Raw genomic sequence first — 26501 nt, 5'->3', positions numbered from 1 at the left:
AGAAAAGCAAAAAAATGTCGAAAATTTGACCGCTGATAGATCTCATCATGCTGAACACTTATACCCCATGTCAGAATTTGGTTCAACCTAACCGTTTTGGAGATATATGCGAAAAACTACTGTCTGACCCCTATGTTCTATTTTTAGTAATGGGGGCCATTACTCGGCAAAAAATCAACAGATCGGAACAAAATTCAAAATAGAACTGTAATTTCTCATTTTAACGCAATGTACAAATAATCAATTGTATATCTGAAATCATGACCCCAAAAAACTGAAACTAGAGAATTGCATGAATTTTTTAAGTCCAAGTGATGTAACTCTGCCAAAAAATTAACAGACTGGAAAAAAAACTGAACTTGAACTATAACTTGTCATGGTAAAGCAATGTAACAAATATTATTTGTATATCTGCAAGCATGACAAAAAAAGTGCTGAAAACTTATTTGCCTAACAGATGGACAAAGTGCAGACCTAAAAAGCCCTTGGCAAAAGCTTTTTATACAACTAAGTATAAGGTTTCTGACTCAATGAATAGGATTATAGACCCTGAAAATTAAAATTGACCATACTATACTAGTTTAGAAGGTACCAGCTAAAAAAAATAAATAAAATAAAGATTTCCAAAGGCAATTACCATAATAAATTGTAAAAGTAATTTGAAATTTACATACAAATAAGTTTGCTATGAAACCTGACAGAATATTTTTGTGGGGTAAATTTGAATTCCTCCTTATTTTTTTTCCAATTTAATGAGGATTATGAATCTGTGCTTGTGTATAGTACACCATTAACACATCAACAGACTTGATGCCTCCAACAACAACAAAAAAATTCAACATAAAACATAAATGATCTCTAAGAAATGGTCTCCATAATGGCATATCTAAGTAGATGGCAAAATAAACATACATTTGATACATCTGCTTATTAATATTTAATCATACAGTTTGCACATAATTAAAAATACAACTTTGTTTTAATAACAATGGTAGATGAACAGTACATGTACTTTTCTTCTATTATAAATTCAGACATTGTAAACACTTCACAATCATTACCAACCTCACAACTCATCCACACATCAAACTTATTTTATTCAAAATTATTGCACTGTACAATAAAAATACAAATTTTATACTACCACTTATACCAGTATGCATTCTAGCAAACTACACTTACTACAGTTTCTGTAATACATGATATAACTAATAACTCTGAAGTATAACTTCAATTACCCTTGAAATACATATCAACAACAATGTATTACTATGCTTGAATATCTTATTTGCTTAATTTTGAAAGGTAGAAGTAATGATGTTCATTATGAGAAGATAAATTAACAATAAGGAAAAATCAAATTTATACATAACATATGAACCACAATGTCTTAAATTAATCAATGAAAAATGTAAAAAGAAGATGAAGAAATAAACAAAAAACCTCAAGAATGTATATATAAACATTATATAAAAGATTGCATTCATAATAATACTAATCTTCTTTAAAAGGAGTCCGTCTTGTATCCGAATCCTCTGTAAATGCCCTATAAACAAACAGTCCTAATATTATATGTACTGTTCCTATGGCAACAAATGCAGCGTAGAAATAACTGTTCTCTGATGACATACCAAGCATTGCTACAACAAAAAAGTAAATGTATCATTGTATGTATTTATGAAAATGTGAAAAATTAATAATATTCATTTAAAAAAATGAATGTCAAAGGGGAAGTAATTGGTGGTAATATGTTCTATTGAAAAGAAATGGGAATTTTAGTTGTTTGAAAACAACAAGTAGAAATGTTCAGTGACCCCTTACTTCCTTTTTATTAAAAAGTTAAAAGAAATTCTTAAGACTAGAGTTTGATCATTTGACAAATAAGGAAATCTTGCATAAATCACCAATACTAATCAAGTAAGGTGACCTAAGTATTCTAAAGTATGTTCATTCAACATCATCTCTGAAAAACATGGAAATGTATGACTGACAAAAATTATTTGGTATAATCTACATGAATACAAGATTATTCCTTTAATTCAAATTACATTGTATTTATGTGCCAGATTAACCATATCCTCCAAAAAATCATGGTAAGATTGCTACCCCCTTACATCCACTCTCTTGAACTGTTAGTCTAGTTTGCCCTATGCAGCAGAAATTTACAGAATATTACAAGAATGCTACCCATACCAAACAAGAAATTTTCAAGTACAGTTTAATGAAGTGCATATTTCAAATATCGGTACATTTACTTACCTTCAAAAAAGAAACTTTTACTAAAGAAGTACAAAAATATTGGCAAGCTGATCATTGCTAGACTGAATGTTACCATAGTCTTCATCACACTGTTAGTATGGGCAGGATCCTCCATCCTAAATGAAGTAAAATAAGAACTTTACTAACAATATAGGCAGTTAGAAAAAGTAAAGATCTATTTCCAAATGATAAGGGGATATTCAAGATAATCTAAAAGGGTCTTCACATGTTTACCTTGAGTTATTTGTAAGACTAATAATTATACTTCTAGTGTTGCAATTAACTGGTTTTTGTTTGTTTGTTGGGGTTTAATGTCCGAGCAGCAATATTTCAGCTATATTCAGACGATGAACATGAAATGATGATGAAATGAAAAAGGGGTGGGACACAAGGACAATGAGGTCGGCAAATTGTGATTGCCAATAGAAATAGGGAGAGGTGTGTATGGTCGGGCAATTTAGCCTCCTGTGGCAGAGCCCTATGGTTCCTACTCCGGGAGAATACCACAGTAGGGTTCTTTAATGTTTAATGTGCGAGGAACGTGGCATCTTTCCCAACACGGTGCACCACTATGGTTTGCGGTCAGGTTTTCCGTATTATAGCCTGACAACCCCAGCATTTAACATGCCAGGGGTACCCCATTCCACCACCTGGGGCACACATTCCAGTTGCTCTGTGGGCAAAGCGCCCTAGCCCTTGGCTAGGGTTCTGAACACTATTTAGTTGCCTTTTACGACAAGCTTAGCACTATTCTTTTGACACCCGGATCTGCACAGGGCGCAATTAACTGGTGAAGTAACATCACTTGTTGTGGGGGGGTGGGGGGGTGGGCATTTAAACAACGATCTTATAGGTAGACTACATGTGACCAGAATGTCCTTCCAGGAAATTACAATTCAGATGTACATGTAGGTAAAACTTAAAAATATACCGGTCAATTAAAAATCAAAACGCTGAAATCTTTGAATGTAGTATTTTCTAGATCAGTGAGTACTATAAAATAGAACAGGTTGCAAAAAACATTAACATAAATAATTATTTTTGTTCTACTACAAGTAACTACAATGTCCATGAAATCCATTCCAACCTTACCATGCAAATAGTGATAATGATAAAACTCCGGAATTACACGTTGAATTGTATTGAATTAATTTCATAAAACCTTCGTTCAAGATGTTAAAACACTATGCTCGTGACCAAATATACCTGCTCCTTAAATCGTCTGCCATTCTACGGATGCAAAGAACCTATACACAAACTGGATATCGACAGCTAGATTTTCCCTTCAAAAAAACACTTGTGACCGTTTCGTATCTGTTTTATGTTTACATAGATCTATCTAAAAACCAAGAGTAACAGATCGTTAGCAGAGCACACAAATGCACTTTATTATAGTAAACTCACTTTAATCTCAAATAACATTATTCAATGTTGACTTATTTGAAGAAAAAAATTTGTATTTTCCATTACTATTTCTGCAATAAATAATTTATGTCAGGATTTGTGTATAATTAAACAATTTTTTGTTTATCATCAAGACAAGTAAAGTAAGCTTTATATAAAGTCGATAAATCAAACAAGATACATAAGCTCTGTAGAGTTTTAAAATCCACACAAATAAACACTAGACATACACATATACAAAATATAAATAACGTGCATCATACAAGTTTACACCAGAATATTTAATTTTGTCAGGAAAGAAATTTAAAGAGAGCAGTTTTTAGTGGAGTCCTAGTTGCTCATTTACTTTTGTTACTTTGTATGTATGATTTTAGTTACTTTATGTTCTCTGTTGTGAATGTCTGTTTTCCATGTCTGATCTTTGTCCCTGGATTACATTCTTTTGATTACCGCTATAACCTTGGTTCCCTTGATTACTCTATCACATTGACTGATTTTTATACACTATTCACCGTTAAGTACCTTTATACCTAACGTTAATAGTTTTCATTTTTCTAGTCCGATACCAAAAGTTTTATCTGTACTGTGTATATGAATGTTGTAAAATTGACATTCGGAAAATACAATGAAGTAGATTCTATATTATTTTTTTTATTGTCTACTGTAAAATAAAATCATTTGTATATAGAACAAACATTACTTTATTTTCATTTTATAGCAAGAACTGAATGTTGAAATTAAAAAAAAGAATGAGCAAGAGGAGGCTAACATTATATGACTTTTTTTATTGAAATATATATAATTTGATTTGAAACAAGCTCTGATCGGTTGGTTCTATTTGAGCCAACCAGGTTATTTTATGACAACTGACTTGATACTATGACGTCATTAACGTCGATTGGTCCACACTCTGCGAATCAAATCATCTCTAAACAAAATAACGTTTTGATTACAAATAAATTATTAACATTTGGATTGTCATCCATTAGAGATGAACTTTCTAATTTTTGAACAGGTTATGCGAAATTAAATGGTTTGGGTCAGTTTACACAAGTGTAAACTGCCAAGCTACCGAAGCGTACATGCGGGTAAACTACCACAACACTGCTAGTTTAAAAATAAGACCCGATAAACGAATCTGTTCTCATCGTGCAGATGGAAACACCACGACTTCATGCTCCCAGTTTTTAATGGAGCCTCAATTGCTCATTTACTTGTGTTTTGTACGTATTATTTTGGTTATTTTATGTATTTTGTTGTGTGCGTCTGTTTTCGTGTCTGGTCTTTGTCCCTGGAACAAACTATATTCTTTTGATTTCCGCTAGAATCTTGGTTCCATTGATTACTCTTTCATGATGGCGTCCTTTAAACTTCTGTGGTGATGACTTTAATCTTGCAGCAATATACCCATGTTCAACTTAAGAAGCCTAGTAGTACATGTACATGATGATTCTTATTTCATTTTGTTCAATAGTTTCCCCTTACCTTCTCTTAGTGTAAAACACGTCCACCATACTGGACAAGAATAGTGTTGATAAAAAAATCCACATTTTGACAACATTTTCTGTATACATGTATTTCGAATTGAAAGTATGGAGACTCTGTACCTAGGACCATGTATTTATAATTAGGTGTTCCGTATTTTTTGGAGTAACAATATATAACGCTTTTGAGTTGGGATTACTGAGTATGGGAATAGCAGCATGAAGGGTTGATTAAATTTCGATAATGATCAAATGAATTATAATATCATTAACTTTTATATCGTATTGTAGCTCACCCTGTACCAGTATCATTGATTATGCCATTATAAAAAAATACTTTGTTGTCACTGTTATGCTTGTACCTATCTGATGTATATTATTGTATGTATGCTTTGTAAAGGGCCCTTTAATTAGAATAAAACATATACTTTTCTCAAACTGAAACTAGAACTCGTTCGGGTCTCACAAAAGACCCGTCAACATCAAGGCTGTTTAAAGTTCGAGTGAAGGACATAAATTTATGTCGCTACACACTAAAGAATAGGCGGAGCTTATATATTTAACCAACCGAAGGTTTAATTGTTATACAGTATTGAAAGCGCAACGAAAAGCAAAACCAGTGTATCATTAGCATTAATAACAATTTTGTTCGAGATATAAAGAGATGATCTTCGGTGTCGATGAATGCTTAGACTAGTATCGTAACGTCTCAGCTAGGGTCGAATCATCCATTCTTGACAGAAAGTTGACTAGCAACTAGTTTAAAGCTGTAAGTATCTGTTTTTATTCAATATAATTCTTTATTAACGATGATGATATACAGTCGCAATGTCTATACGTTAAACGAAGACCCCTACTTAACAACATCAATTATTTAATGATGTGCAGGCGATGAGTGTGATTTGGATTCGAGGTTCTGTGCGATAGGACATGCATGTGAGGTCAGTGTTATCCAAAAATAGTGTATATTGAAATAAAACGCCTACTGCGAAAGAAAAAAAAAATAAATATAATATTTAAAAAAAAATAACAGGACGAAACTCTCATAATGGGAATGTTCTCATGTAGCTTTGTCTAATAATTCATTGTTAGTATAAAACTATAATTATCGTCCGGGCATGTTGTTCATTTTTTAAACGTAGAACGGCTACTTCGTTGATTTTCCTCATATTCAGCAGTTATTTTAGCAATTTGATGATACATTTAGTCTGAGACTATTACGGAAATATGAAGCAATACAACGCACCGCCTAGTCAGCATATAGATTATATATACAATATAGGTACATTGTTGAAAATTATTGAAGATATGTGATGAGGCGACGAAACGGGTAGGAAATGCGAGGCTCCGCCGAGCTAATTCCCCCGTTCCAAGCTTATGTTGATCAATAACATTGAATATATTGTTCATTATTGATATAGTTATTGTACGAACATGTTACAATATATTTACCTTGTGCATATGGTCAAAATCAGTAACGAATTACTCTACATATTTTGCAAATGATTTGTTAAAGTTTCAGTTGTGCTGATAACGAAATTGTTCTTAAAATTCTTTGTTCACGATCAAGCTAAAATACCAATCTGTTTCATTGCGAGTGTTACAGGAATGCACACATACTCTGGCAGAAACTTAACAATCAGCCAACATCTACCATTGCAAGAATATTATTATATATTATTTAATGTAGAAGAAAAAAGAAAATAGAAATTAGTAGCATTACTCTGTTATAACGCGTTATGCAATAAAATGCAACCGTTTGATCATAGACACGATATTGGTTTTCAACGGTAATGTGACTTTTCCGTTCATGCGCTAAGAGTTACCTAGCTAATATTAAAGGATTTTAAATTACATTGTATAATGATTTTGTATGACACTCTAAGGCTTGTAACCAGATATTGAGAAAAGTGCAGTATTGAAAGGAGTTTTGTATGAATTTCATCAAAACATGTGTATTATTTTCTGTTTTCCAAAACGTCAGCTAAGTTATATAATATTTAACATAATTAAAGTCATTGCACTACATTTTTCAAAGGAACACCTACAGTCGATTGTTCACAAGAAAGAAGTTTGGAGGTATTTCCTGTTATCACTTGGAGGAACCATATTCGTTGTTTTTTGTAAAGTTTGAATGAGAACTAAAATGACAGAATGCAATGCTCCTTATGCATATACAGACTCTAACATCAGATGTCTAAAATGCGTTTTTATTGTAATGGAAATATTTCCACGTATTTTGCATAAACTTATGGCCTCGTCACAAATTCCAGCATTTGTAACATATGCAAGAATTCAAAACGACCAGACTTTCAGAAAGAAATTGACGACTAATGATTATAAAACCTTGCAAACTTTGTTAACAGACGAATATACGAAGCTTGATCTGACGCTTCTTTTTAAAATCATTACATACTACAACTTGTTCATACCTGCCCCAACAAGGGGTTGGAGCTCTAACCCAATACCATCAGAAGTTACCATTGGAGATGATGCACAAAGGCTCAGGCTCAAGCGTAATAATTTTCTACACAAAGTCAATATAGACTTGAAGGAAAATGAATTTGCAGATTTCTTTTCCGAGATAACATCAATATGTGACCGCGTTGACTGCTTCCTAAATATCAATGAAAGTGAATCTTTCAAACATATGGTAGAAGTTCATCAATTCCAACCACTCAGGGAGCCCGATAAGGTCCAACGTATATATAACGAGGAGAGGTGTTTAACAGGTAATTGTCATATCCAATTTTCCATTACCAGGCACGAGACCGCAATTAATTTTCAAGTGCATTTCAATATACACATTTGAGCAGATTAAAACAATTCCACCGGTGCAAACTGAATAAAACTTCTCTGGCCTAAAGATATGTACAAACAGGATTTTATATATCAATTGTAGAAAATTTTACCATCATTTTCTGAAATTAATACATATAATTCGGAGATGGGGTAAACATGACAAATGAACTGAGTTAAAAGTCCTAAATTTTAACCTTCTTCCACTGAACCAAATCACAACTTTTAGTCAGAATTGATTAATGAAAAAAAATCCCAAGTAATTTTAACCTATTTTCTACCAATTAGAGGCAAAACTTCAGCAAATAAGTTTCCAGTAAAAATATGAAAAAATGTGGAAGGTACCTACTACCAAAGTTGGAACTATATTATATATATACATATATATACAACGAAAACCAAGGGGAATTAATTGTGTTCTCGTACTACCACTTCTAACTTTCATGGCTTCAATTTATCAATATGAGGAGATCGACTCAAACTGTCGGTATTATCTTGAGACTAGAGGTTGTTATTTAAGTCTTGCAAACCAGACTCCTGTATTGCCTTTTTTCACTGAACCAAAACAAAAAATAGTAAAAAAAATAATAGACGTAATCGTGGCGGTCCTTCAATGCAGTTTCTATTCGATATCTATAAATTTGTAATCGACATTTACAGAAAATTATAAATTATTGGTCAAGATCGAAGTAATTGAAATACAATTCAGTTACATATTATATTTTTGGGAACAAAGAATTTTGCTTTTCATAATCAAATTCGGATTTAAAAAAATGAATATTGACCAAGTCTCATTAAAATTTTATTTAGGTTTTAAATACAATAATTCAAAATTCTGCAAATTCAAATTTTGCCATACATCACGAAAATTATGATATTCTAATTATCAAATAACCGATAAGTACAAAACGATAATGTATTGCAGAATACTTTGCTGTGGACATTGGAAGCAATACCTTCAAAGTATACCAGACAAAATCGATGAAAGAATTCATACAACAAATAAAAGACAATCAAAGTAGGTGTTCATTATCAACATGCACATTTAGCAGATCTGTGACTGTTACAAAACATTACAAGTGACAATAATATGTACAGATATTGCTAATTGTTCAGGAAACTTTTGATTGTAAAACAATAACGTACACATACTGCTGTATTTTTATTGACTATATAACTCTTTTGTGTCATCTTCAAGAAATGCAAAATACTGATCAATTTAAGGTTGGTGAATTAAAAATAATCACCTACACATTTCAATTCTCAGGAATCAACTCAATCTAACCATACTCCATTCTGTTCAGAAGGTATTTTCAGGTTCTTTTTTCTATTGCCATCGTCGTCTTGCGATCTTCTTTTATAACTCATGGCAGATTTTAATAATGTTCGTTAGTTTATCTTGCACAAAATATGCGTTTATTTTTTAGATCCGTTAGAACATGGCCGCCACTTCCAGAACATAAATGGGTAAAGAAACTCAAACCGAGGAAAACAAAGATTACATTTCCATCGGTTTGAAAATCTCTTCAAAAGTTTTAGGATGACTCCATATTAGAGTTAAAGCACTTCAATGGAAAACTGACGTTTTTCTCTAGTTTTTAACGAATTTCCTGAAAACTATATTAGGTAATAAGAAACTTTCAATTGAGCTTGGAAGGCGTAAAATGAGAGTTCATCTGAGCCTTTGGTTTCTTTGAATAATGCGTTCACGTCCATGAAAGCTTCAATCATCTGGTTGACTTGTAAGAACCATAGAATAAAGTGGCGTGTTGTTAGATGTACATGCAGTGACTGAATGGAACAAATTTGATTTTAATTAGATTAACAAACTATGTCTTAAATATATATAGAAAAAAGGTATGCATCGTCATAAGCATAAAATATAGACTCCCTTAACTGTTTCTGGGTTGAGACAGAATTTTATCAGCTAAGCTAGTTTATTTACATAACAAATAACGGGTGATTTTTTTATGATTTCAGTTCAACGGCAAGAAAAACCTGAATATATTACTCTAACTTTTCCTGAAATAAGTAACTCGGAATTAAGTCCAGTTTTGAACGATCTCAAAGAAGAAATCAACCAGGGATTAGTCAGTATTAAAGTAGAAAGATTTAGAGATGGGAGTATTTTAGTAGACTTAATGTTACATACAGCTTTTTTACTAGAAGAAGAATATTTGCAAATGGAGCTTATAAAACTCCTTACTCGTTTATCAGATATTGGTCATTTGGGTGAAGTTCTGAAGATAGTCCCTGTTGTTAATATTGTCATGTCACTCACTGAATGTGAAGGTAATACTATATTGTTGGTAATAAAGTTAAAATGAAAACAAGCTTGCATGCGGTCAAGAAGTACCATATTTAAAACCATGAAAAGAAACAAGCTTGGTGATATTATTCCTCTCAAATTTTCCCACATGATAGAACAACTTATCTTTCTTATAGTTTAAGTAAAAACTGAAAGTTTAGATCTTAAGGGATGTCAAAAATAAGAAAAAATTGCCGTTAGTAAATTAATTACAATTAGACCTACTTAGGTGGTCTTAAATGACTGAAAAAAGAGGTGTTACTTTTATTTGTTTCGTGTCTTAACTCGACAATTGTTATTGACCCAATATGTTCAAATCATGACATATATTCTTTAAAATATTTCTTATTAATGTATATTTACAATCATGATGCTTTTTACTCAATTAGAAAACATTTTTTAGTATAAAAAAATCCTGATGATTTGTGATTTTCACTGACAACTACAAAAAAAAACCTACTCTGTTTTAAAAATGACAAGACTTGCAAATGACATACTACAAGAACGGTTATAGATGAATACAAATGATATTGATGCCAATTATGCAAAACTGTTTATTTTAGTACATGTATAATAGAATATTTATAGCGTACAATGAAGATGACCAAAACGTCGAAAATATGGATATAGTTCAAAGTTCCCTTAAACTTGATCTGCAAGTAAGAAGTGAGGTCCTAAATTCAGAAGAAAGGCTACAATCAGAACTAGAAAACTTGTTTGATAAAATGATAACCAGATCAAATGGAAACCAGATTATTCCTAGTGACAGACCCATTGTCTCAATAGTAGAACCATGTGAAAAAGGTATCACGATTCTCAAATTAACCAATTTTTTATATCTGACATGTTTTATTATGAGGTCTTTTACTACTTTATTTATGGACGTTCTTCCACCTTCTCAAGATATTTACCGTTTTGTATTTAGGGTATACGCTGGTGCTTTTGTTACGTTTCACCGTTTCCGTTCTTTTTCCTAACAATATATAGTGTTAAATGTTAGGTGCACTAAAGCAATTTTGAGATGCTTGAAAACTATATAGTGTCGCGACAATATACTTAGGCACAATTATTTATTCTTCGAGACAAAACAATTATTTTACTGGAGTTAATTAAATAATATTCAGCTTGTCAGACCAATTTAGCCTTATAACCGTGGTTGTTTTGTATGATTATCGATCCTTCTGCAAACATTTTAAGAAGGTTTGAAGTATGTTTTCTGCTATAGTCCAAGGGATTACAATTTCAGTCAGAGAAATTGACGCAAGAAGAGAATGAATTTATGTGAAAATTTCAGGTGGTTCGTATGTTTTTTCCTTGGAGCCACCTCGTACATTCCTAACGGCAGAAAACGTAAGTATAATTTTTTTTTAAATCAAGGTATACAACTCGGAATTCAAGGTAGATGAAGCAAAGAGAAAGGGGACGCAAAACGTTAACGTAAATTAGCAACCCTAATTCCCAATTTAAAACTGGACGTTTTTATTAAGACATCCACTAACTTTTCTATACCCGCTGAATTTCGCTCATGGAGAAAATAGAAATAATATCAATTGATAAATTCATGATACCGCCCGTAGATTTTTCGAAGAAATGACTTAATTTTAAAGTCATTTTGAAAGTACACGAGTTTTGCTTTCGCTTAAATTACTGGAGTTCGAATATATATATTCTATAACACTTCACTTTTATGTAATAAAATATCTCATTTAAGTCAGTTTACTTCTGGTTTAAAAAGTAGATTTTATAATTGTTTTTATTAAAGGCAAAAAGTGCAACAGTGGAACGATATGAACACTTTAAACAAGCTCAGACGATAGTTGAGAAATCCTTACACATACAACTACAACAGCAGTTTCGCCTAAAATTTGGCTGTTGTAATGGATTCCATGACTTATTCGGTGGTTTAATGGTTTTTACTGATAATAGTATACATCCTAGCATGGGAATAAGAAAACTGGATGGAACATATGAATCACCAGTACTATTTGAATACAATGCTTATTCTATTGCCTTAATAAATCAGAGCTGTGTTGCTGTATCACATAAACAAAACGCTATATCTATAGTGAATATCAACACACGGAAGATAATAAGAACAATTAAAACAAAAGAAATGCCTTCGGGTGTAACAACGAAAGATGGAGAAATTTTATACTGTGCTATTGCAATTGGTCTAAGGAAACTTGACTTTGACACTGAAGAAGAAAATACTGTTTATTATGATTGCAGTGTTTCCAAGCATTCAAAAATATCAACCCTGAATGGCAGGATTTGTTACAGTAATTTCTATAAACATAATTTAACAGTTCTTGACTCGGAATACAATGTTATTTTTAAATATGAAGACACAAACATGTTGAAGGGCCCTTTAGGCATAGCAATAGACCAGAAAGGTTACGTTTATGCTACAGGATACATTTCAGAAAATCTAGTAGCAGTTTCTCCTGATGGCAAGAAAGTTGATCAATTACTCAGCAGAGATGATGGACTGAATAATCCCACACTTTTACATTATGATCAATATTCACGCCTGATTGTTACTATCGATTGTTGGAATCGCAAAGTATGTAAATACTGGGTACAAATGAAATAGATGTTGTCCGAATAAAAAACGTCACACGTGTACCATGTGCAACGAATTATCATTTGACAGCAATTAGACACAGCTGAAATCAATGGTAATGGCTTCAAATGAAGAAAAAAAAATGAAAGTGTAGATAAAAACTATGCAGTGGCGGATCCAGAAGGGGGCCAGGGGGTTGGCACCCCCCTTTTATTGGAAAGTTTGTCAATTTCATTTTTTAAATTGACGAAAACTGGCAAATGGTATCCTAGCACCCCTTTTTCTGAGCAACCTGGACTGGCACCCCCTTTTCAAAGTGTCTGGATCCGGCCTTGCTATGTTAACACAAATGGCAGTCCAGGGTTATTATCAATAGTACTCTTCAAACACACATAAAAAACAAAAATAAATGATAATAAACGAATTGGTGTCTTACAGATGTAATGGAAGAGTAATCAAGGGAACCAAGGTTATAGCGGTATTCAAAGAGTAATCAAGGGAACCAAGGTTATAGCGGTATTCAAAGAGTAATCATAGCGGTATTCAAAGAGTAATCAAGGGAACCAAGGTCATAGCGGTAATCAAAAGAATGTAGTCCAGGGACAAAGACCAGACATAGAAAACAGACATACACAACAAAGAACATGAAGTAACTAAAATCATACATACAAAGTAACAAAAGTAAATGAGCAACTCGGACTCCACTAAAAACTGGGAGCATGGACCAGGTGCACCGGTAGGGTAAACGTCCCCTCCTTTTCTAGAAACACCCGCCGCGTTGCTCATAAAGTCAAGTCCGGGGTAGACAAACGAGGGAAGGAAAACTATGACCCGTTGAATAAATCAGTTTTCATGGTGCTGATGGATACACCATAACGATCCACGAGTTCATGATAACGGCCTTAAAACTTTTGTAGTGATGACTTCAATCTTGTAGCAACATAACTCTGTTCCAGAAGCCTATTTGTTAGAATTCTAGCGCGATACAAAAAGTCTGCGTAGTTTCGGCAAGCTCTGGCATAACGTATGAGTTGTGATATGAACACTCCATACGCAGGAACCAAAAAAGGGGGATGGGTAAGGTTGGGCAATTTAGCCTCTTGTGGCGGAGCGCAAAGGTTCCTACTTCTATCGAATACCACAGCAGGGTTCTTTAACGTGCGAGGAACGTGACATCTTTCCCAACACGGTGCACCACTATGGTTTGCGGTCAGGTTTTCCGTATTATAGCCTGACGACCCCAGCATGTAACATGCCAGGGGTACCCCATTCCACCACCTGGGGCGCACATCCCAGTTGCTCCGTGGGCAGAGCGCCTAGCCCCCGACTAGGTTTCTGAGCACTATTTAGTCGCCTTTTACGACAAGCTTAGCGCTCATGCAGGCATATTCTTTTAACACCCGGACCTACACGGGGCTAAATCTCCCGTAACGACATGACCAGAAGGACCATATTTGAATGGAGAGTTTTTGCAAGAACAGTCAGGTGGTTTAGCCTTGAAGTCCGCAATCTCGAGGTTCTGCAATAGCCTTTTATATTTGAAAATTTTGGATGCAATGGGTGAAGTATAGGAATATGAAATAATTGGTATGGATTTATCTTTGAAATATGGGGGAATTTTTTTGAAAACGTTTTTTTGATGGAGGATGTTAGCCAAATCAATTACATCTATACCTTTGTTGACAAACGATAGTGGAAGAAATAATCGTTTTTCTTCATTTTGACTTTTCACACAAACTGGTTTAAAAAATCTGTGGAAACCAATATCCAAAATGGCAACAAGTCTGTATAGTGATGTGGTGGGGTCAGAAACAGGAGGGTCAAGACTTGTTTTGTAAAGGGAGTGTAGCAGAGTGAGAGGTGTAGAATAAAGTTTGGTTCTAATGTGATGAAGTCCAAGAGGTTTTTATATGAAGGGAAGGAGAGCATCTATGGAGACAGCATGTAACTTATGTGACGTATAGTGGCGATGGCCATATCTCCTTTCCCGTCTTGGATTTTTGTCAAATAAATTCATCACATTTAAGCTATTGTTATATTGGCTTGAAAGATTTTCCCATATTTTTGATGTTGTCATTGCATCCGTAAGGTATTGCAGTAGCTAGTCTGCGTATCCAGTACTCCTCTCTTTCCCTACGATAGCTTTTACTTAGAACGGGGCTGTTCGTAGGATGGTTATCTTTTTTTAAAATACGAACCTTCATAGAGAGGATTGGATGATCTTGTTGATGAAAGTGTTGATAAACTGTCGGGAATCGGTTGGTTTTAATTCCCGAACGATACCCGCACATTCTTTCGTTTTATCGTTCTTGCGCTTCTCCGACATATACTAAACCACAATAAGTTGCATTCTAATCCATATATTAAGTTTGTTGATTTGCAACTTAAGTCACCATGACTTCTTGTATGGAAGGTTTTGTTTGTAAGGGGACTGGAGTCGGTTATAAGAATTGTGGTGATTTCTGGATGTGATTCTTCGACTCGGAAATAACCATATGAAAACTATTATAAAATGTAAATAAAGCATTTATTATCAATAAATCTTGGTGTCGAATTTTATATATTGGTAAAACACCTTTAATTTTCAATTAATCTTGGTGCTATGGAAAAAAGTTGTGGAAAACACCTTTAAATTTCAATAATACTTGGTGTCATATTTTATATATGGACAAACACATTTAATTTTCAAGAAATCTTGGTGCTATGAATATTAGCGGTGGGAACACTTTAAATTTCAACAATTCTTGGTGTCAAATTTTATATATTGGGAAAACACCTTTAATTTTCCATAAATCTTGGTGTTAAGTAGATAAAGTAGATAAATACTCAGTTAAAATCCCGACTTAAAAACATTATACATCGTTGTTTTTTTTTTTTAAAAAAAGATGGTACACCTAGATACAAATATACAGTTCTTGGTAGAGATTCCTCATACTTTATAAGAAATAATTCCAAATCATCTTCCAAATATACAGAGGAAGATGTTTACAAAATGCTGGAATTTTTAATCGACAACATATTTGTCCAGTGTGGTGGACGTGTTTTTCAACAAACGGTCGGCATTTCAATGGGAACAAATTGTTCTCCTTTACTTACTGACCTATTCCTTCACTCTTTTGAGGCTGACTTTATAGCTGATCTGATCAGAAAGAAAGAATATCGTTTGGCTAGATCCTTCAATCTCAGTTTCCGATATATAGATGACGTATTATCTGTAAACAATCCTAATTTCGGGGATTTGATACATCGCATCTACCCCAAAAGAACTTGAGATAAAGGATACTACAGACACTATGAAGTCAGCCTCATATCTTGACCTACACTTATATTAGAAATCGATGTTAAGGGAAAACTACTGACCAAACTTTACGACAAACGTGATGACTTTTCATTCAGAATTTTGAACTTTCCTTCATCCCTGCGTATGGAGTTTTCATATCTCAACTCGTACGTTATACCAGAGCATGCCGTTACTGCAGACTTTTTGTACCGCGCTAGACTTCTTACAATTAGGCTTCTGGAAGAGGGTTATATTGCTACAAGATTGAAGTCATCACTGCGGAAGTTTTATGGTCGTCATCATGAACTCGTGGATCGTTACAGTGTATCCATCTGCACAATGAAAACTGATTTGTTCAACGTGTCATAGTTTTCCTTTCCTCTTTCGTCTCCCTCGGACTTGACTTTTCTGAGCAACTTGGCCGTTGTTTCTAATAAAGCAGAGGACGCTTACCCTACCGGTGCACCTGGTTCATGTTCCCAGTTTTAGTGGCGTCCGCGTTGCTCATTTGCTTTTGTTATTTGTGGGTATTGTTTTGGTTATTTATGTTCTTTGTTGTGTGTGTCTGTTTTCTATATCTGGTCTTTGTTGGTAGAATAGATTCTATTAATATTATACAAATTTTATTATTATAAAAGCTTGGTTCCCTTAATTTCTTTTTCATTCTGATGCCATCTGCTTTTTTTCTTGCTTTTAAAAGATAAGCAAAATGTAATTATAATGGTAGGTCGATTTGCTTGAAAAACATTTGAATTGTGATATACTCCTCAAGATCATCAAGCTTGCCATATACAAAAGTAAACATCTTTTGAACTTGAGTATTGGTCAGATTGTTATTAGATTATCCTTTTGTGGTTACTTCACTGGATCTGGTGATAATTGTCTGTTGGTGATTAAGGGAGAGAAAATCTACACTCTTGCCTTACTCCCTACAAGCGATTGATTGTACGTTTGTCTGAACCTTCTTCTCTAGTTGCCATATATTTTCATCAGTCACGGGAGATATATATTTATCATGAAAATCCTGTAGGACTGGGTCAGAAAAACTTCCTTATAGTTTAATAGTGAAATCCCATGTCGTAACCATATGGTGTTTACATATTACAACTGGTTCGATAACTGGTTTGTAACAATATTTCATATTTTAACGAAAGTAATATTTAATTAACCGAGAAATTTTCTATATAACAAGCTCGTAAAAACTTTCACAATTTTTCAATCGATACAATCAAGTCATTCTCTAATTCAGATGTATTTGTAAACGATTAATATGTGTGGATATCTCCCACCCAATATTCTATGCCAATATTCTTCCAAAAGCACGGAAATCTCAATACTCACCCAATAAGTTGATTAAAGAGTAATCAATGGAACCAAGGTTATAGCGGTAATCAAAAGAATGTAATCCAGGGACAAAGACCAGACATGGAAAACAGACATACACAACAAAGAACATAAAGTAACTAAAATCATACATATAAAGTAACAAAAGCAAATCAGCAACTCGACTCCACTAAAAACTGGGAGCATGGACCAGGTGCGCCGGTAGGGTAAGCGTCCTCTGCTTTTCTAGAAACACCCGCCGAGTTGCTCATAAAAAGTCAAGTCCAAGGTAGACGAAAGAGGAACAGAAAACGATGACACATTGAACAAATCAGTTTTCATGGCGCAGATAGATATACCGTAACGATCCACGAGTTCACGATGGCGACCATAAAACTTTTGTAGTGATGAATTCAATTTTGTAGCAACATAACCCCGTTCCAGAAGGCTACTTACTAGAATTCTAGCGCGATACAAAAAGTCTGCGTAGTCTCGGCAAGCTCTGGCATAACGTATGAGTTGTGATATGAACACTCCATACGCAGGTGCTGGAGCGATGTTGGCACAGATGAAAGAAAGTTTGACAATTCTGAATGAAAAGTCAACATGTTTGTCGTAAAGTTTGGTCAATAGTTTTCCTTTACCATCGATATCTAATATAAGTGTAGGTCAAGATTAGAAGCTGTCTGCACAGTGTCTGTAGTATCCTTTATCTCAAGTTCTTTGGGGTAGATGCGATGTATCAAATCCCCAAAATTAGGATTGTTGAAAGATAATACGCCATATATAAAGCGGAAATTTAGATTAAAGGATCTAGCCAAACGATATTCTTTCTTTTGGATCAGATCAGCTTTAAAGTATTGATGCAATTAATTTGGCTAATATCCTCCATCACAATTAGAACGTCAAATACATACCAATTTGTTCATAATTATTCCTATACTTCACCTGCTTTTAAAAAAAATTACAGGAGATATATTTGTAAATTGCGGATTTCTTTACATCAATTAATTAATTAAATTGGCCGGTATTCAAAAATTGAGAGAAATGAAGTTTTTTTTTTTTTGGTTCAATCTAACTCTGGAAAATTAAAGATGAAGTTCATTTTTTTTTGTTTATTTTATTTTTTTTGTGTGTTTTTTTATTTTTTTTGATAATCTGCAAATAATTCCATCTTTCAATGTGTAATGGAAGTGACTTTAATCTGTTTACGAGTACACTTGATTTGGTTATTATTACCTGATTATCATATGATTTCGTTCTGGATATAAACTGTAGTGAGTTGAGCTCGGAGTTTAACATTTAAATGTTGAGTCTCTGTATTTCAATATGCTTAATGTGGTTGAAAACGGGATTGTGTTAATAACGTATGAGTAAAAATCATCGCTTTGATTGGTCAATAATTCAGCCGGCATTTAGTATTTAAGCGAGTTCATCTGCGCGCTTTATTGCAATCTGATTAAAATGTAGCGTATCCTTACAGTTGATTTTAATCAGATTTGGTTTGTGGCTTCTTCTAAAGAGCCATTCAGGTGTATAGCACGTCGTCTCTACGCTTTATGACTGTTGCAGTCAGCATATTCTTAACTTAACTTTTCTACGTTTATGCCGTTTTCTCATAGGAATGTAACATTCCGAGAGAATGCTTTGGTTTAGATTTATTCGGACCTTTCGGCTTCTTTATACGATAAATTATCATGAAATTATTTGTATTTCTGGTTTTCTGTCGAGCTACAGATATGGCGCGGTAAAAAAAACGTTCAGGATGTTAGTCGGTCACTTCCAGTTGCACTGTCATATCGGTTAATTTTGAAGTTTTTAAACGTTATGCATTTATTAGCGATATGCACCATTGTTTTATAGTAAAGACTTTGTACTTGGTCGAATAAACTATGTGTTTCTTACGGAGTTTTCATTTAGACAGTGTTATAGTAACAGAGCCCAGTGTACGAACGTACCACATAACAGGGTGTCCTGTATTAGGTTACTAAGTCAGAATATAGGTAGTTGATATTGACACATAAATCTTGAAAAGCAAACACAGCTGTATAATACAGAGAGTATTCATTGATCAGTACGCTAGCACACACTAAACATCGTACACTACCTATTGCACATTTCAAATGTTAACTGGCCATTTTCACTGAGAAACTTGCACACAAGGAGACTCCCGTTACAAATAAAAGTTATGTTTGATTTTATCGGAAATGAAGTAAAAACATTCAATAATCTTGATGGTGAACAGAAATTTATTTTATTTACCCCCACCGGAAAACCCAGGTTGTAAATGCAATTGGAAAATTTATCTATGATAAATTATGATATACATATAGTTATCTTTGACAAATAAACATGTATATTTATCTTTTATACAAGATTTGTATTAAGTATTATTATGTTGTAGGTTGTAATGTTCCTTACTAATATCTGACCGATGTTTCTTTTCTTCTATAAATGTATACTCATGTAGCCAGGGCCCCTGTGGACCCTTTTATTCGGAAAATAAAATATGTTCTATATTCTTTTGTGTGAAAAATTTTCGTTATAGACTTCGAGACTGAGTCTAAACCACCCGACCTTCATTCAATTGTGGTCCTTCGGGTCACGTCATTACTGAAGATCTACAATGCTGCTTTTTTTATCGACAACATATTTTTCCAGTGCAGTGGATGTGTTTTTTTTTTCAACAAGCAGTCGACACTCAAATGGGAAAACACTGTGCTCCGCTGCCCGCTGACCTATCCCTTCATTCTTATGAGGCTGTCTTTATAGCTGATCTGATCCAAGAGAAGGAATATCGTTAGCCCAGATCCTTTGATCTTAGCTTTCGCTATATACATGATGTATTGTATATAAACAATCCTAGTTTCGGGAGGTGTTTCATATACATCGCATCTATCCCAAAGAACTTGGAATGAAGGACACTAATATGAATTAAGTCAGCTTCATAGCTTGGCCTGCAATTAGAGACCGATGGTAAAGGAAAACTCCTAACTAAACTATACGACAAACGCGATGACTTCTCATTTCGTATTACCAACTTTCTTTCATCCGTAGCAGTATCTCTTCAGCTCTTGAGTATGGAGTTTTCATATCTCATACGTTATACTAGAGAATGCCTGTAACTGTGCTAAACTTGTTACAATTATACTTCTTGAAAGGGGTTAATTATGTTGCTACAACGTTGTAGTCATCACTACAGAAGTTTACTTAAGAGGTTGGAATTCCGTTCCTTCATTTTCTTTGTTGTGTGTGTTTGCTGTCCCACCCAGTCTGGTCTTTATCCTTGGATTATATTATTTTGCTCGAATCTTTGTTTCCTTGATAATACTTTCACAGAGGCTAATGATCTTTGAATGGAAAAAATAAGTTGGAAATACATACGGATTCAAAAAAATTCCCAAATAACAGTTATAGTTATGTACCAAAAGAATGAAACAGTGAACCCTTTATATTTGTATTCAAAGGTACTGGGCTGCAGATAATAATGGAAAGTAGGAAAAACGATCCAAAGATTTTTATTTGGAAAAAAACTTTTGTTTGAATTCGATTAAGGTCAATTCAGTGAGGGATCTAGTTGGTTTAGGTTCGGACTCTCTTTTTGTTGGAAGACTGATTTTCTTAATTCCACCGAAGATTTTTAAGAATAAAAATTTTAACGCTAATTTTTGTGAAAATAAATATTGTAATCACAAAGATGGATAAAAAAAATAGGATTTGATCCTTCAAGATTTGCTCGAACCATTCTCAAAATAGAACTCAGTTGGAATGGAAATGATATTTAGAATCCGCATCTGCGAAAAAGAATAATTATTAATAAATATTTTGGTAAAAAAATCTTTTAAGCCATCCCCACTCAAAATCAAGTGTCGATCTAATACTTTTTTGATAGGGGTGCCACTGGAATTCTGTAACCCCACCCTATTCATATCTTTGCTTTTCTAACTCGGTTATTTAGTAAAGACCTAAATTTGGTTATCGATGACGTGATATATAGCCAAGATTTCTGAGCCTGTCTCATGTCCTTTTGGTTTCAAATTTTGATTTATAGAATCAAGGAGTGTATGTAATACCATTGTATTTAGTCCTTTCTTTGTTCCATATTAAATGTTTGCTAAGATTCGTACATTGTTCTTTAGACAAATCTTTAAACATTTTGACCGGAAGTGTGGATTGTTGCCAAGAAACTTGTATTTGCAGGAGGCACCTGCTTCGGTTTTTTGCTGTTTATTGGGTATTTCAACATTAATATCATTTGCATTTTAATAATAATAATAATTTCACCAACGAGGACGATTTTTTGACGACATAGAGAATTTTTTCCGTTTCTTCTTAAATGAGAACACACTATTAACTTGCACAAATTGATGGGGTCTATATGTATATTACAATTGGGAGATGAAAATTAGCGTACTAAAATAAAATGGAATGCGATGGTGCCAACTCTCAAATAGTTGACTTTGTTGAATATGCAAGGCTTCCTATACCGTGTTTAAAGTCAAGCTATCGCCAACTGAGACTAACTGTAAATGTTGTTTTTGGAATAATCACATCTGACAAAACAATTCTAAGCAATTCATGTTTCAGAGCATCTACATATATAGGACATTATTGGAATTCAGTCATATTCATATAATCTAGTTTTCCTTAATCTAGAAGAGTTTCATTTTTAGCTCACTTGGCATCTGTTGCTGCCTTCATCGTTGTCATTAACAATTTTTCTAAATTCTTCTCCTCAGAAACTACTGTACCAATAGAATAAAAATGTTCCTAAGGGTATTCTGCAAACAATTGATGTGGGATTTTTTTATCCTTTGACAAACATAGCCGCTGTTACTAAAAAAAGGACAAAAGGGTCAGACAAAAGTTTTTTGCACTCCTAAGCCGTTAAGTTTAGCCAGTTTCTAACATTGGGTAGTGTTCGGCATGATGAGATCTATCTATTGACTAAATTTTCCTTTTAATCTGTTAACCCATGTTAAAGTAATTGACCTCCTTGGATGTTTTTTTCCCCCAATTTTAAGCTCACCTGGCCTAAAGACTCTGTGGGCTATTATGATCACTTTGCATCCGTTGTTGTCTGTTGTTGTTGTCTTCTGTTGTCGTTAGCTTTTTTCAAACATCTTCTCTGCTTTTTCAAACATCTTCTCTGCTGAAACTACTTGACCAATTGGAATGAAACTTGGCATGGTCAGGGTTCTCCCCAGGATTTCAGAAAGCACTGAATACAGCACGCATGACACAACATTAATATGTCTTGCATTGAAATGTGCCACTTTGTATTTAATGTATTGTATAAAGATTGGTCAGTGTAATAAAAATGTACATTTGTACATTGCTGTTTATGTTAACATGAATTATTTGTAGATAAATATTTACCTTTTTTCTTCTTTTGCAGTAATTATAACTTTAATACCATTTTTTATTTCTCCTTTTTAAATTAATAGAAAAATTTAAGACATTCTATCAAATTATGATAAGTAATTCTTCATAAATATTTCTTCTAATTCATACACACCCAGTGTTGTTCAAATTTTTGCTGACAGCAGACCCTTGGAAATTACAATTTTCATTTGTTTTGGGGCCTCAATGGCTCATGATAACTCAAAAACAGTTGAATATAGCAAAATTTTGACATGGATGATATTGTTCACCATCAGAAGATGGACCTATGCCGAAATTTTCAAAATTATTTGTCACCCCTGAAAGAGATTTTTTTTGTTGTTTTTCACATTTACAACTTTGAAAATCTTCTCTATAACCATGCTACAAAATTTAATTAAAGTTGGCATAATTGTTCCTTAGGGTATCCTGCACAAATTAATTGTTTAAAATTTTTCATTGGTTAAAAAACATGGCCATAGTTACTAAAAATAGAATGTACACTTGTTTTGATTTCAATGATATTTGATATATATTAAACATGGTCTTCTGAGTTGAAGTGATGATGAAAATGTTGAATAGCCATGATTTAACTTCTTTTTCAGCAAATGTATAGTGTGCTAATGCCCCCTCACACTCGTCGGGACAACAGAGCATGGGGGATTTCTGCTCAAATTTTTTCCAGAGGTTGTAAAAACACTTTCAAACCATTTCCAACATTTTACAGTACATTACTTAGAAAAAAAAATGTAGGTACTCAGTGGAACTTACAGCATTCATCAGTAGTTGTGCCTTTTTGGCAATTTTTTGAAAAACATGGCTGCTGTTATTAGAAATAGAACAAAGGGGTCAGTCAGAAGTTTTTTCTCATACTGTATATCTCCAAAGATACCCCAGGGTAAGATTTAAAGTTCTCTAATGAGGCTGAGTTTAGTCAGTAAGAGAAAATTGAAATCTTACCTAAGGGTGTCTGAAATTTCCTAGTTTTGCAATGACTAGTGGTGTTTTATTCTTTTTTTTTCACTTTAAAAATTAAATTTGTGATAAATACACCAATTCAGAACAAAATGCTTACTGAAATTCCTTATGTATTTACAAGATGTCATAAAACAGCATTTGTGATGTTACAAACGTCACATGTTTTATTTCACAAGGAAATCATATGGCTTGAAATAGGAATATCCTTGTCTCTTTATTTTAATGAGAAATTGGAATCCTGCTTTACCACTATGATGCTGGCTGCTATGAAATTTAACTATTTATGACATTTCTGAAAAAAGATACTTACTTTTAACAGGGACTTAGATATTCACTCCCTTCTTTTTAGAACACTAGTGATAGATATACATTTTACTTTAAAAATTGTGTCAGTTATATAAATCAAATGTAAAACTTGGCTGCTGTTGCTATTTCTAAACTACAAGGGGTCAAGTCACCTATATCTACATATGTCTCAAAAACTTTTAAGTGATACATGCATTGAAAGGTTGTTGGACAACATTCCCTTTGAAAGGTCAAAAGTGCAGTGTTTGGTCCATATCTTGAAAACTGTGATAGATAGATTTGAACTAATAAGGAATTAGGGGCCAAGAAGGGACCAGAAATACATGTAAGCATTTTTCTGACATTTGGATGATAATTTTTTTTACTGTTGAAATGCTCCTTTTGATAAGGCCTACAAAGTCCCTTTGGGTTGAATTTGTAGAACAACTTCTAGTAGGAGAAATTGATGAATACCACGAAAACCATGATCAATGATCTGTTCCTTATAATGTAGCCCTCAAAAGATTCAACTGAGTTTTGGTGAGAAAAGATTCCTGTTCAGAGTCCTTATAAGGCCAAAAAACTGCTATGTTCACATTTTTTATAAATATATTTTAAGAACAAAGCAAACTTTTGTGTCCATATAATCAACTAGACACAGGGTTCACAATTTTCAATGGCTTACACTAACTTATTCTATTTATACAAAAGAAATAAAATATTCATTTATGTTGTTATGTATCAGATTTAAATCCAGTCTCTGATATATGACTATTTCAAAGTTATGCCCATAGAATTATTTGCTAAATAACCATGATGGTTAATACTCTATGAACAAACACATACCATAGCATAACACATGTTTCTTGTTTTGTTTTTTAGTCTTTGGTGGAATAAAATTATGACTTAAACTAAAGGTCAACAGAATGGAGGAAGCAGCCACTGTAGACAAACTTGAAGAGGATACCTTGACTTTTGACCTTGATGATGCTTTGGTTAGAGGGCAGATTCCTCTACATGTATTTAAGGTAACATTTATGTGAACAAAAAGATCACCCTTCAGATTATCTTTTATCCATATAAAGAAAAAGAGAAAAAATAGTATAGCTCTGCTGACCCAATCCTTCTTAGGCCACTAGAAAGTTAATTTCCTGAGTGATTATCATTTTTATTTAAAACTAATGATTATGCAATAAAGAATGGGTAAGAAACTTCTGCACCCTAAAAAGTCTAGAAATTACTTTGAGTTGGCCTTTGTTAGAAGGAGATATGTTTTGTCTCTATTTATAAGGGGGTTAGCTATGGACATTAGTTTTGTAAATTTCAACAGAAACAAGTTAAATTAACTAGCCATGTCCTCTTTCTAAGTAAAGGTAAGTCTATCATTTTTTTTACTTATTTTCCAAAATCCAAAACAATGCCAGATTAGAATAATACTTTGTTTCAATAGACATTAAAACATACATATAAGATATATATTTTAGACACACCATTGCTCTCCTTATCAATTTTAAATAGCACAGCTCTTAAGACTTTTTCCCAAAATTGTGTCATTCTGACTAAATTTGATTTCAGATAGCACAATGTGTAAGGTTTTAGGAATACAAGGCACAAAACGTTTGGTCTGTAGAGAAAGTTTTATACACATTAATAGAAAAGAAATGTCCATTTACATAATTTTCATCATGAATTTTTAATAAAATAAAAAAAGTATTTAAATTCCAAACCTTTACCAGATTACAGCTACATTTATAAGATTTGCTTGATAGACATAATGAGAAGGGGTATGTTCTGTTTATATCAAATTAGCACTTGAAAACAGACTTATTTAAATTATTACTGATTTTGCATTATAAAGAATGAAATATGTGATTACATTGCCAACAAAATCCTTTTTTAGAATCATTCATGCATAAACAGAAATCATAGTTCAAAATGGGGCTAAATTTGGCAAGATTAGGATTAGAAATCATAACATTTATCTTTGCAGGACTTTTTTGCCAGATTTGTTGGCAAATTAAATATTACACCCATAAAAGTCTATCATGACAAGACAAGATATTTAGTCTGTTTATATATACTTGTGGTCAATATGTCTGGACTGAAAAAGTATCAACAAACCTAAACATTTTGTAAGAAATAGAAGTTTCAAATTTTGACACATAAATGTTGTAACAACTTCTAAATTTTTTTCTGTGTTCATTTATTTTTTCAACAAAGATATGCCAGTAGGTCTTTTTTAGTGGGTAGTTGGAAACTGGTTAAATCAAATATACCTCATTGAGCAATACTGTGCAAGTACTTTTTTTTGTATGCATAAATTTCACAGTTTTCCAAGATTTTATTATTTCATAGAGACTTAGATTAGTAGAGTGTATGAGACCATTTATGTTTTCAAATTTTTGACTGGATGAAAAAATAGTATACACTCATAGT

At 33.3% G+C, this 26501-nt stretch overlaps 3 protein-coding genes across 5 annotated transcripts in view; 2 read left to right on the top strand and 1 right to left on the bottom strand.

Moving 5' to 3' along the window:
• Positions 1 to 922: 922 nt before the first annotated feature.
• On the bottom strand, positions 923 to 3598 carry LOC148604164 (vacuolar ATPase assembly integral membrane protein vma21-like). Its single transcript, XM_088550230.1, has 3 exons — positions 3466 to 3598; positions 2260 to 2375; positions 923 to 1640 (listed from the first exon to the last, which is right to left on the bottom strand). Exons 1-3 carry the CDS (start codon positions 3486 to 3488, stop codon positions 1495 to 1497), a joined length of 285 nt encoding a protein of 94 aa, XP_088406356.1. The 5' UTR covers positions 3489 to 3598; the 3' UTR covers positions 923 to 1494.
• A 2033-nt stretch (positions 3599 to 5631) lies between these two features.
• On the top strand, positions 5632 to 12884 carry LOC148604163 (uncharacterized). Of its 2 annotated transcripts, XM_088547873.1 has the most exons (7): positions 5632 to 5916; positions 7186 to 7879; positions 8872 to 8964; positions 9927 to 10238; positions 10843 to 11058; positions 11549 to 11604; positions 12017 to 12884. In XM_088547873.1, the coding sequence occupies exons 2-7, from the start codon at positions 7282 to 7284 to the stop codon at positions 12845 to 12847; spliced, it is 2106 nt and encodes a 701-aa protein (XP_088403999.1). In that variant the 5' UTR covers positions 5632 to 5916; positions 7186 to 7281; the 3' UTR covers positions 12848 to 12884. The 2 variants fall into 2 exon arrangements, with proteins under 2 accessions (XP_088403999.1, XP_088404000.1); XM_088547874.1 differs by lacking the exons at positions 5632 to 5916; positions 7186 to 7879 and adding an exon at positions 8375 to 8453.
• Positions 12885 to 21574: 8690 nt separating this feature from the next.
• LOC148604162 (uncharacterized) overlaps positions 21575 to 26501 on the top strand; it is a 109978-nt gene continuing 105051 nt past the window's right edge. For both annotated transcript variants that reach the window (XM_088547862.1, XM_088547863.1), the window contains exons 1-2: positions 21575 to 21654; positions 24948 to 25093. In XM_088547862.1, the coding sequence (XP_088403988.1) occupies positions 24992 to 25093 (102 nt within the window). In that variant the 5' untranslated portion in view covers positions 21575 to 21654; positions 24948 to 24991. The remainder of the gene's footprint in view (positions 21655 to 24947; positions 25094 to 26501) is intronic.

This window comes from Perna viridis, chromosome 10 (genome assembly GCF_037379345.1).
Source record: "Perna viridis isolate PV_CMFRI_1.1 ecotype Kerala chromosome 10, ASM3737934v1, whole genome shotgun sequence".
NCBI lineage: Eukaryota > Metazoa > Mollusca > Bivalvia > Mytilida > Mytilidae > Perna > Perna viridis.
The sequence above is the reverse complement of the archived record's forward strand: the minus strand, read 5'-3'. Positions and strand labels throughout refer to the sequence as shown.

Bases quoted from the DNA above. Each gene is read 5' to 3' on its own strand.
- LOC148604164 (XM_088550230.1), bottom strand. From the start codon at position 3,488: ATGGCAGACGATTTAAGGAGCAG. The intron at 2,376-3,465 runs GTATATTTGGTC...TACTTCATTTAG, and splicing joins GCAGACGATTTAAGGAGCAG to GATGGAGGATCCTGCCCATA. The intron at 1,641-2,259 runs GTAAGTAAATGT...TTTTTGTTGTAG, and splicing joins TAAAAGTTTCTTTTTTGAAG to CAATGCTTGGTATGTCATCA.
- LOC148604163 (XM_088547873.1), top strand. From the start codon at position 7,282: ATGAGAACTAAAATGACAGAATGCAATGCTCCTTATGCATATACAGAC. The intron at 8,965-9,926 runs GTAGGTGTTCAT...TTATGATTTCAG, and splicing joins ACAAATAAAAGACAATCAAA to TTCAACGGCAAGAAAAACCT. The intron at 11,605-12,016 runs GTAAGTATAATT...TTTTTATTAAAG, and splicing joins CATTCCTAACGGCAGAAAAC to GCAAAAAGTGCAACAGTGGA.